This window comes from Nansenia antarctica (genome assembly GCF_963989245.1).
Source record: "Nansenia antarctica genome assembly, chromosome: 14".
NCBI classification, from domain to species: Eukaryota; Metazoa; Chordata; class Actinopteri; order Argentiniformes; family Microstomatidae; genus Nansenia; species Nansenia antarctica.
The window spans coordinates 2,367,580-2,379,430 of record NC_137684.1 but is presented as its reverse complement, the minus strand read 5'-3'; the positions used below and the strand labels follow the sequence as shown (position 1 = coordinate 2,379,430).

At 44.4% G+C, this 11,851-nt stretch overlaps 1 protein-coding gene across 1 annotated transcript in view; it reads left to right on the top strand.

Moving 5' to 3' along the window:
• The window catches only part of nat10 (N-acetyltransferase 10), a 19,421-nt gene extending 7,581 nt beyond the window's left edge, over positions 1 to 11,840 (top strand). The window contains exons 14-29 of the mRNA XM_080545028.1: positions 922 to 1,072; positions 1,440 to 1,536; positions 2,126 to 2,242; positions 2,867 to 2,968; positions 3,125 to 3,199; positions 3,579 to 3,695; positions 4,242 to 4,375; positions 6,424 to 6,472; positions 6,604 to 6,700; positions 6,967 to 7,074; positions 7,203 to 7,375; positions 7,964 to 8,083; positions 10,005 to 10,103; positions 10,199 to 10,272; positions 11,469 to 11,549; positions 11,651 to 11,840. Coding sequence (XP_080401154.1) covers positions 922 to 1,072; positions 1,440 to 1,536; positions 2,126 to 2,242; positions 2,867 to 2,968; positions 3,125 to 3,199; positions 3,579 to 3,695; positions 4,242 to 4,375; positions 6,424 to 6,472; positions 6,604 to 6,700; positions 6,967 to 7,074; positions 7,203 to 7,375; positions 7,964 to 8,083; positions 10,005 to 10,103; positions 10,199 to 10,272; positions 11,469 to 11,549; positions 11,651 to 11,837 — 1,781 coding nt within the window. The 3' untranslated portion in view covers positions 11,838 to 11,840. The remainder of the gene's footprint in view (positions 1 to 921; positions 1,073 to 1,439; positions 1,537 to 2,125; positions 2,243 to 2,866; positions 2,969 to 3,124; positions 3,200 to 3,578; positions 3,696 to 4,241; positions 4,376 to 6,423; positions 6,473 to 6,603; positions 6,701 to 6,966; positions 7,075 to 7,202; positions 7,376 to 7,963; positions 8,084 to 10,004; positions 10,104 to 10,198; positions 10,273 to 11,468; positions 11,550 to 11,650) is intronic.
• The last annotated feature ends 11 nt before the right edge of the window (positions 11,841 to 11,851 follow it).

Here is an 11,851-nt window from a genome sequence, read left to right as displayed (position 1 = left end):
TAATATGATGATGATAATAATAATAATAATAATACAATTCAGATAATATAATAATTTAGTATATATGCTTTCACTCACTCTTCTTAACTCGTAACACAACTGCTCAGCTCACTACCACGACACGCACTGAGTGGAAATTTAACAGGCGATGTGACGTCACCAGTTGACTGTTGCATGACACCGGACACCAGGGGGCGAGATAGAAAAGTACCGAAATCTCCTTTGCAATTCGGTACGGTAGATACCGAATGTAAAGTAACCGGTACCTACCGGTACCGATTTTCGGTACCCAACCCTACTAGCGAGTGTGTCATTGACTTTCAACAACGTTGACATTTATTTATATTTTTCAGAACAATTTGATTGGTTGCCGACTTGTTCCCGGTTTCACCAGCTGCCTCCACAAATGGTTACTGACATGGATGCACACGTTTAAAATGTGACTAGTCTACAATGGTTGTTGGTTACGGTCTTGCAGATTGTATTTCAACTGCAAAGCAGGGTTCCCACGGGTCCATGAAATCCTTGAAAGTTTGTGAATTTGAGAGAAAAAAGGTCTTAAAAGTTGTTCGGTCATTGAAAGTACTTAAAATCTCCTCTCTCTAAAAAAGTAATCTCTAAATAATAATATTCAAAATTGTTTTACTTAGCTCGTCAACTAGTAAATAAGTCTCTGTATTGAGAATTGAGTCTTGAAAGTCCTTGAAAGGTGCTTGAATTTGATGTTTCAGAAGGTGTGGGAACCCTGTGCAAAGAAAGTGGCCTGCTAGTCTTCACTGCAAGGAGTCTGTCTCAAAAGCTGTAGTGTTCCATTCACAGAACTGAAATGCGTGACCGAAGCGCTTCAGTAGCACAATTTCCCCTCTGTCTGAAAAGGGGTTATGAATATGTGTGTGAGTTGTTGTTGTTTTTAACCCACAGCCCGGTCCCTCCACGAGGTGACCCTCCACGAGTCCATCCGGTACGCCCCGGGCGACGCTGTGGAGAAGTGGCTGAACGACCTGCTGTGTCTGGACTGCATGAACATCCCCAGGGTGATCTCCGGCTGCCCGCTGCCCCAGACATGTGACCTGTATCCTTACAAAACTAATAAATAAGAACTCCTCCTCCTTCTAGCATTGTAACTGCCTTGCTCATAGCGCCTTTGAGTGTCTAGAAAAGCGCTATATAAGTCTAATGTATTATTATTATTATTATTATAGCGTAGATTACTTTTTCTTATGATGACGTGATGGATAGATGATTCACTTATGTCGAAAACATTTATTTGTCGTAAGTCGCTTTGGATAAAGGTGTCTACTAAATGCCAAAAATGTACATGTAAATGTAGTGTTATGGCATTATGTGATTATGTATCGTGCTAGCTATTAGCGAACACAGTTGGCTAGTTAGCGGTTGTAGTTTCCTCTGTGGTGTGGTCCTTCACCCCTGGCTGTCAGGTACTACGTCAACAGAGACACGCTCTTCTGTTACCATAAAGCGTCGGAGGCCTTCCTGCAGAGGCTCATGGCCTTGTATGTGGCGTCGCACTACAAGGTGAGAGACGGGAGGAAAGAGGGGATGGAAAGGGCAACCTGAGCCTTACACACACACACACACACATACACACACACACACACACACACACATACAGTACACACATACAGTACACACACACAGTACACACACACAGTACACACACACACACACACACACACACACACACAGTACACACTCACACTCACACAAGTGCATTGCGAAGGCAGATGGTGACCAAAGAACTTAAATTAGTCAATGAATCAGACTTTATTTCCATAGTGCATCTTATGTACCAACACAACGCACTTCACAGGAAGAGTAGCACAAGCCAGGACTCTTTAGAGGATGTGACTCTTGTTGCTCTTTGCCATGGTTGCTATGGAGACCCTGGCCTCACACAGCCCTTCCTTGTATGCTGTTCATCTATTTGCTGACAACCTATCTGTCTTCACTATCATCGTCATGTTTTTATATCATGTTTTTATATCACTAATTTGCACTTCTGGTTAGATGCTAAACTGCATTTTGTTGTATGGTACTTGTACTCTACAATGACAAAGTTGAATCTGATCTAATCTAATCTGATCTGATCCTCCTCTGGTTCTAGAACTCTCCCAACGACCTCCAGATGCTGTCGGACGCCCCGGCCCACCATCTGTTCTGCCTGCTGCCCCCCGTCGCCCCCACACAGAACTCCCTCCCAGAGGTCCTGGCCGTGGTGCAGGTCAGATACTTTTGATGCCATTCAGCAGACGCTTTTTATCCAAAGCGACTTGCATTGCACTGAGTGCATACATTTTCAGTATATACGGTCCCAACGGGAATCGAACCCACAACCTAAGCGCTGTTAGCACCACGCTCTACCAGCCAAGCCACACTTGGTTTCCCTCCAGTCCTCAGCATGGGACGTATGTACGTACGTGTGAACCCCTCTCAGGCAGTTGTCCCAAGGGTCTGATACTCAGACCTACTTAAGGCAGTTCCCGCGCTGGTTTTAAAAAGCCTTAAAGGCTAAAATCCAGCAATCCAGTTCGGTCTAAAAATTAGGTGCTAGGTCTTAAAAACGAGATCCTGCAAGGAAATCAGTCCGACCACATCTGTTTACGCAGAAATTAATCAAGCTGGAACCAAAAAAATGCCAATTCGCGTCAGTTTTGTCTGTATGGCAGTGAAATCCCTCATTTCATCACCTCGAGGATGACAAAAAGCTATCATATGGTTTCGCAAATAGGTCTAAAATTCTATTCAACAAGTCTAAAAAAGGTCTCAAATTTGACTTGTTGAAACTTGTAGGAACCCTGTGTGTGTGTGTGTCTCTATGTCTGTCAACTCTCCCTGTGTTCCCCAGGTGTGTCTGGAGGGGGAGATCTCTCGTCAGTCTATCCTCAACAGTCTGTCCAGAGGGAAGAAAGCGGCCGGTGACCTCATCCCCTGGACCGTGTCAGAGCAGGTACACACCCTCTACTGTCCACTCTGACGCTCTCACACACGCTAGTCCATCTGTTGATCTGTGTTCACAACACCCTCCTGTACTCTCCTCACCAGTGTGATCGCTCTGTTCTCTCTCTCTCTCTCTGTTCTCTCTCTCTGTTCTCTCTCTCTGCAGTTCCAAGACCCAGAGTTTGGAAGTCTCTCTGGAGGCAGGGTGGTGCGCATTGCTGTGAACCCAGACTATCAGGGGGTGAGTTTTATCACTTTTCCAAAAAATGCCGGTCGAGAGAGGACGCTGGCGTCGCTTGTTCGCCGCTTCTCCGCCCGAAATCTAGATATACTTGCAGTATACAGAGTAGATTGTCCTACAAAGACACTTAGATTAGTAATCTAAAAATTAATTAGACCCCTATACTTTCTTTTATCTATCTTTTTATTTTACTACTCAATCTTTTCAGTTTGTAAAGCGTCTTTGAGTGTCTAGAAAAGCGCTATATAAGTCTAATGTATTATTATTATTATTATTATTATTATTATTAATAAAGTATGTGTGTGTGTGTTTATCTGTGTGGGTCAGGTTGGTGGAGTCTGGTCTGTGTTTAATGGGGTGTTGTTGACCCGTCCTACAGATGGGTTATGGAACCAGGGCTATGCAGCAGCTGCAGATGTACTACGAGGGTCAGTTCCCTTACATGGACGAGAACGCCCAGGGGACCACCAGTGAGATCACCTCTGTCAGCAGCGAGGTAACCACCTCTTCATCTGCATCGTTTAACTCAACACTCACAGTGCACGGAAACGCCTACACATTCTCACAAACATCATCATCCCAAGTACATAATTTCTCTTCACAGTTAAGTTAAACCCCAACGCATCCACATTCCTTGGGTAGTAACGACATGCAGAGGGGTCACATTATCATTTAGACTCACATTTAGACTCCACATCAGACAGGCCAACACCCTCCCAATATTTAAACAGGCCCTCAAAACCCACCTCTTCAAGCTTGCCTTCACCAGTTAACCCTCTCCCCCTCCCCTTCCCCTTCCCCAGCACTACCTTAATTAGGCCCCTATACTTTCTTTTATTTCTTTTTTGTTTCTTTTTATTATTACTACTCTATCTTTTCTGTTTGTAAAGCGTCTTTGAGTGTCTAGAAAAGCACTATATAAGTCTAATGTATTATTATTATTATTATTATTATTATTATTATTAATAATAAAAGCATCCAATATGCAGCTTTGACTGAAGTTGACTTTGGTTGTTGTTGTTGTGGTGGTGGTGGTTGTCAGGCGGTGAGTCTCCTGGAGGAGGTGTTGTCCCCCAGGAAGGACCTGCCCCCTCTGCTGCTGAAGCTGAACGAGAGGCGGGCGGAGAAGCTGGACTACCTGGGGGTGTCCTACGGCCTCACACCTCAGCTGCTCAAGTGAGTGTTTGTTGACAGACCCGAGGGGCCGGTTTCACACACGAGGCTCGCGCCTAGTCCAGGATTAAATCACACTTGGAATGGAGAATCTCCATCGAGGCTTTTTAGTCTTAATCTGCGTCAATGAAACCAGCTCAAGGAGGCTGGACGCTTTAATGGACCTATCGCTATGCCGCGCCCCAAAATTGAAATTGTCCAATCATATCACAGTAAAAGTCACTACAGGTAGAAAACTCTGACAAACAACTCGCTAATATCTGATGGTGAAAAGCTTCTAGGCGAAATATTCTTGTCATCTTTAAAAAACCACTTGCTGTGGTAAATCAGAAATCAGAAATGTGCCAACTCCCGCCATTGTAAGTCATTGAATGTCATTCAGTCACGGTCAGTCAGTCACTGTCAGTGAAGCGTTGTTTGTTTGTCTAAGTTTTCAAAGGGGGTGTGGCTAGGGGTGGGACGATTAGAAAATGTCATGTCACGATTATCGTGGGCAAAATAATCGCGATCCACAATATTATCGCGAGAAATAAAAACGATAATCGTCCCATCCCTAGGCGTGGCTTAGCGATAGGTCCATTAACCATCACCTCCTACCATATGTTACACAGTCTGATCATTTGGTCCGCACTAGGGATGGGACGATTATCGTTTTTATCGTTAATCGCGATAAAAACACCCGCGATAACTTAATCGTGGAGAATTTTAATTATTTGAATAATCGTCATAATCGTATGTTATGAATAAACTGTGTTTAACAAAATGTCTGGCGCTATTTTTCAGCCTAGGCTACATTACTTTTGCAGTCAAGTTAGCGACTGTTACTGTAATATATTGCAATTCCTCACATGAGCCGCGCGCGAATATCCTCACAGAACTTGTCTCGCGCTATTGTTCAGCATGCATGGGTAACGTTACTGTCAAGTCAGCCGTGTCAGTCAGTCACTAGGTAACGTATGCTAGCCTACTCACCATGGCTGTCAGTCAGTCACTAGGTAACGTATGCTAGCCTTCTCACCATGGCTGGTGAAAAACTTTAGACGGGATACTGTCATTGGCCTTCCTTGTTATTACCAGGCAGTGACAGTCTATGGCTGCAAAAGGCACGGTCGCCCCTAATATAAGCTATAATATTATATATAATATAAGCTTTAGCAAATATATTGTGGTTTACTTAATACTGTTCAGCACTTGAGGTTACATTCAATGCATGACTTGTGCTATAGGCTAAATACAATGATTAAAGCGGCAAGTAGCAAGTGTGCGCATCAAAGGCATTAGGCACGTAACATCCATGCTGTATAAACACATGACAACCGTCCGTTATTTCCCGAACTTTGCCCGAACCCCCTGCGAGGACCCGGGGAACAACGGTATGCTCCCCGCGGCTGCTATCAGACTGGCCGCGGGAGTGAGTGTTGAGGGAGAGAGGAGACGGCAACCCTCGCTCGCCATAGACTGTAACCCTACTCGTCTCTCCTGAGCTCGGTTGTAACGTGAACCGTGGAATACAGGATATGTTAGATGCTTTACAATAATTCCCCAAATGACCAGAAAAGGAAGTTAGATTTGTCGCTGGTCGCTTTTGACTAATTAAGTCGCCAAGGGGCTCTGGAAGTTGGCAACACTGGGAGTGCGTTCTTTAAACTTCCTTGGGTACGTTAATGAAAGGTGCTGATTGGCCGAAAAGGAATTGCTCTTTCTTAAGGACCCGGATTATGGCCAGAGATATGTGCCACTAGAATCTGCATTTGAATTACTGACTTAAAATGTCCTAAAAATACAACAAAATCTAAGTTAAAGTGATTACAGTGTGTTTTATTGGCATTAAAAAAAAAATGTAAGCGATAATATCGTCCCACCCCTAGTCCGCACGTCGGCAACCAATCAAAATGTTCAGACTTTTCTTTTGAAACTTTAGATTTTCAACAATGCGGAAATGTATTCACATTTTTCTAAAGAAGAGTCAGATCATTACATCGGATCCCGACATGAGGACCAAAGCATTGGAATGTGTCACACATACCAACCTGTGTCCTTCTACCTGACAGGTTCTGGAAGAAAGCTGGCTTCGTCCCCGTCTATCTGCGGCAAACTCCCGTGAGTAGAAAGTGACGAAATCGTATTTTCCATGTTTCTCTGCGCTCCATGTTGAATAGTTTGGTTGTAGTCTTATTATTAATGCTCCGTCAGGCCTTAACCATTGTAACCTGAGGTGTTGTAATTCCCAGAATGACCTGACGGGGGAGCACTCCTGCGTGATGCTGAAGGAGCTGAGCACAGAGGAGGCCCCAGACCAGGGCCAGTGGCTGTCAGCCTTCTGGAAGGGTGAGGAGGCCCCTGGATTGAGCATAGATAACTGTATCCTACTAAGACTGGTGGATGGATGATTCACTTACCTAGTCAAATGTATCTGTTGTAAGTCGCTTTGGAATAAGGCGTCTGCTAAATGCCTAAAATGTAAATGTGAATGTAAGGCTCTTCACCATTGTAGAATACATTTACAATCCCGTTCCCTCTTACTCAGCCTCCCTGTGTCTGTGTCTGTAGTGAAGCTCTGTGTCTGTAGTGAGCCTGGTCTTTCTCTCCTCCAGACTTCCGTCGGAGGTTCCTGGCTCTGCTCTCCTACCAGTTCAGCAGCTTCTCCCCGACCATGTCGCTCAACATCCTGCAGAACAAGGGCGCCAAGCAGGTTGGCCAGGGTAAGAATCCTCTCCGAACCCCCCCCTTCCCTCCTCTCTCACCTTCACCACTATCCCTGTGCCTGCCTGCCTAGACCTTACATGACTGTCTCTCTCTCTCTCTCCCCCACCCCCCCCCCCCCCCACAGCTCTCACCAGTGCAGAGCTGGCGGCTCAGTTCAGCCCCTACGACCTGAAGCGTCTGGAGATGTACTCTAAGAACATGGTGGACTACCACCTGATCATGGACCTGGTCCCCGCCGTGGCACGCATGTTCTTCCTCAAGCAGCTGGGCGACATGTCTCTCTCAGCAGCGCAGTGTGTGAGTGACGGACAACTCTCAGCCACACACACGTCTCTTCATGTGCCATTCACTCGTTATATACGCCATTCACTCTTTATATACACTATTCACTCTTTATATATGTCATTTAGCTGACACTTTTATCCAAAGCGACTTACATTGCAGTGAGTGCAGACATTTCAGTATATTATATGGTCCCAGCGGGAATCTTTAAACCCATCTCTAGCTGTTTATTCTTGCAGTTACTGTACGTACCGTGCGCATACACACACACACACACACACACACACACACACACACACACCTTGCTCTTTCTACCTTATTGTTTTCGGTGTTTTTCTCTAGTCCTATCAAAATGAATTCTTCCTTCTTTCTAGCATTGTAGCTGACAATGGCCCCTGGTCATAGTATAGATGACTATTTCTTATGATGACTGATGGATAGACGATTCACTTACTTACAACAAATACATTTGTCTAAGGCAAAATGCCCAAAATGTAAATGTCTATCGTATGTCAGGCTGTTGGGTGTCCATGTGCTCTCTCTCCCCATTGTCTCTTTTCCCTCTGATGGTGAGGTAACCTTGCTTGTTTCCCCCCTCCCCAGGCACTGTTACTGGGTGTGGGTCTGCAGCACAAGTCAGTGACTCAGCTGGAGAAGGAGATCGACCTGCCCAGCTCCCAGCTCATGGGTCTGTTCAACCGCCTCATCCGTAAAGTGGTGCAGGTGAGGATGATGTCAGAGTGCATAGAGCAGCGTTTCCCAAACTGTGGGGCGCGCCCCCCTGGTGGGGCGCGGGGGTACTGCAGGGGGGGCGCAGAAATAAAAAATAAAATAAAAATAAAAATAAAAAACTGTGGGAATACTGCTGCCTTTTGCAACATCGTACCTGTGTGAGATAGGCTTTTCTGCTGTTGCTGCTATCAAAAGCAAATACAGGTCGAAGTTGAACATTGAGAATGAACTGAGAGTGGCAGTCTCAAAACAACAACCCCGCTTTGAGAAGATTTGCAAGGCAAAGCAAGCACACACAAGTCATTGATCGTAATTGTGATAGGAATGTGAGGAGTAAGAATAGTGATGCAGTAGAAATTAGTTAATGTTGATATGTTGAATATTTCAGTGGCACAGGATCATTTGCCAAGCACTTATGTTCCTTTTCAACCCATAATAAAATATAAAACTATAGTTGGATATATGTGTCTTGTTATTATTAGAAGAGAAAATGTAATGTTTGTACAACTTTATACAATTAATTATATCAATCTAGGTGGGGACCGGGTTAGGGGGGGCTCGAAAATATTTCCAATTACCCAAGGGGGGCCTGATTGAAAAAGTTTGGGAACCGCTGGCATAGAGGGAGATTACATTCTCTTGAACTTGGCTTGACATGAAAAACGTCTAGGCAAAATATGAGAACAAAATAAATTGGGGGTGAAATGGCCTCCAGTTGAATCTGTAGTAGGTACTTTATCTCAATGATGACATCCACAGGGTTCCCGTGCTGGTCTTAAAAAGCCTTAAAGTCTAAAATCCAACAATCTGATCAAAAAGGTCTAACGAGGCCCAACATTTCTGTTATAAGGTCTTAACAAGAGGTGCTAGGTCTTAAAAAATAGATTAGCTTGTCCTGCAAGGAAATCAGCCCGACCACATCTATTTTACGCGGAAATTAATCAAGCTAGAACCAAAAAAATGCCAATTCGCTTTCTTTTTTGTCTGTATGGCATAGGGCTGCAACGAACGATTATTTTGGTAGTCGATTATTTTTTCAATTAGTCGTGTGGCTTTTCGCTGCGCGTAAATGGCGACGCAGAAGCATAAATCCGGCTTAACTAGCTATCTAACCTAACGTTACGCCAAGCTACAGCTGCTCACAGAGCTAGTTGATTGGCTAGCTAGCATTGCTGGCTAGACTACAGACAGCTCACGTTAGTAGGCTACGCTTGGCGCTGTTTATCTTACAGACAGCTCGCTGGTGGACTCAACATAATTGAAATAGCATTCACTTATCAAGCATCATTCATGATCATCCACCATGACTACCTGGTATTTTAATAGCGACCACCCCTCACTTCATTTCATCTCGCGTTCTCCTGGCTTCAACATGGAAAACCCCTGCTACGTAACGTTACATACAAGCGCCTCTGTCTGTCACACGCGTGCCACAGGGCAAATCAATTAATAGCACAAACGCTCATAGCATGTACAGCCCTGTCCATGAGACGTTGTTTTCCAACATGTAACAGTAAAGCTAACATAAACATTACGACCCTAACAATATAACGTTAGCCAGTTGGCTAACAACGTTAGCTAAAACTTACCCAGCTGATTCTTGCATGGCTCCCGTAAATTATTATTTTATTTTTTTAAACGTTTTTTCCCCCCGTAAAAAAAATAAAAAACGATGCGTCGACACTAACATTCCACGTCGACGAGTTTTTATGATCGACGTCGTCGATTATGTCGACTAATCGTTGCAGCCCTAGTATGGCAGTGAAATCCCTAATTTCATCACCTCGAGGATGACAAAAAGCTATCATATGGTGTCACGAAAAGGTCTTAAATTTGACTTGTTGAAACTTGTAGGAACCCTGTATCCAGTTCATTCACATTTTGACCGTGTCCATTCTCTTTCCTGTTCTAGTTCTTCAACAGCATCCAGGAGAAGGCTATCGAGGCAGAGATGGTTGCTTCCAAAGACATCAACATGGAGCCGACTGTCAAATCACTCAGTGAAGATCTGGTATGGGTCTATTCTGACTGTCTGGAGATGCAACTCAGGCCAAGGTTTCATCATATGCAGTGAAGAATGACAATTAATTAACTTTTCTCCTTTAGAATGAGGCTGCGATAGAGTATGATGAGAAGCACAAGCAGGAGTTGGAGAAGGTCAAGGAGATGGACCTAGCACAGTGAGTATGAACAGATGCCTCTTTTCCACCGACACAAACCTAGTTTTAGTTCTGGGGCCTCATTTGTAGAAAGTACTTTGGATCAAATTTGATCTTACCCGTGGCATACGTAGAAAACAACGTCAAAGTAGTGATTTATAACATTTCAACGTGCGTCAATTTGACCGTGGAAACGATCGTAGCTCGACATCAGGTCTTGACTTTACCTACTTGTTATGCAGACTTATTACAGGCATGTGAGCCGCACTCAAACACGTTAATGCCTACTGTAATTCATGCGCTTTCAAGTGAAAGTGGCTCGTAATAAAATTAACGATGTTGTTATCATCCTACTATTCAGGCTCCCGAAGAGCGTTTGCGGCCGCACGTCTATTTCTGATAAGACAGTCGATCTCCTCCTCAGTAATGTTTTTCTCCTTTTGTTTGTCTACCATCGTGTGAACTCGTCAAAGGTGCTGCTCAACACCCCAATCAAGACTATTTATAGCACTTGGCTTAATTCGCCGCTATAATTGAGCCGCTATCACAGGGCGTAAATACAAAGCTCATTCACCTGCGTTCAACTTCAAGTATATATATTTGTTATTTATAGACAGAAGTACGTACGACAGACGTGCGCAATTTTAAACAAGCGCAGCCCGTTTTAGAAATAATGCTTACGTCCATTTAGAAAAATGTGCTTACGTGCAAGTTCAAGATGACGTTTATGTTCATAAATGAGGCCCCTGCCCTGGTGCTAGTGACGGTTCGCAGTTGGTTCAACTCGTGAACCTTCTAAGAACTGGTTTGCTTTTCCCCGGGCTAGAGAGCCACGTCATTACATTGCATTACACGACTGGTCAATGTATTTGTGCTGCTCGTCACGATCGCTATGGACGGCGATTACATTCAGGTATTACCTAACACGTTTTAATTATTATTAAGTAAGATGTTAATGTTAATCTTTGTTGTAAGCTAGCTCTCTAGGTTGATATAGCTAGCTACCTAGCATCGACTACGCTGGTACCGGTTGGTCGTTGGTCCCGATAATCGATATTTAGCCACCGGCTCCGAACCGGGCCAAAAAATTTGGAAAAGTGGAAAAGTGTCAAGAGAGTGAGAGGCCAGGGGCAGTAGTCCTGGAGGTCTGTGCTGTTCAATGGGTTGGGTCAGTGTTTGGATACAGTCTGCTGTGGTTGTAATGGTTTCGTCCCCAGGTACGCAATCCGTGGAGATACTGAGGAATGGGACCAGGTGCTGAAGAAAGCAGGCAGCTCGGCTATCATCAGCATAAAGAGGTGAGATGATAAATAATACAATTACACCCACGGTCCTGACGTTACTGTGTGTTTTTTGGAGTGTGTGTCTCGTTGCTCATGAAACAACATCCTGCCAACAGTGACAAGAAAAGGAAACTGGACGGTGGAAATCAGGGATCAAACCACGTTGGAAACCAGGGGTCAAACCAGGAGGATCCACTGCCTGGCAAACTGAAGCGGAAAGGAAAGGACAACAAAGGCATGGACAGGAAGGGCAAGGACAGGAAAGGCATGGACAAAAAAGGCAAATTTGGAAAGAGAAAGTGATAGAGAGCAGTGCT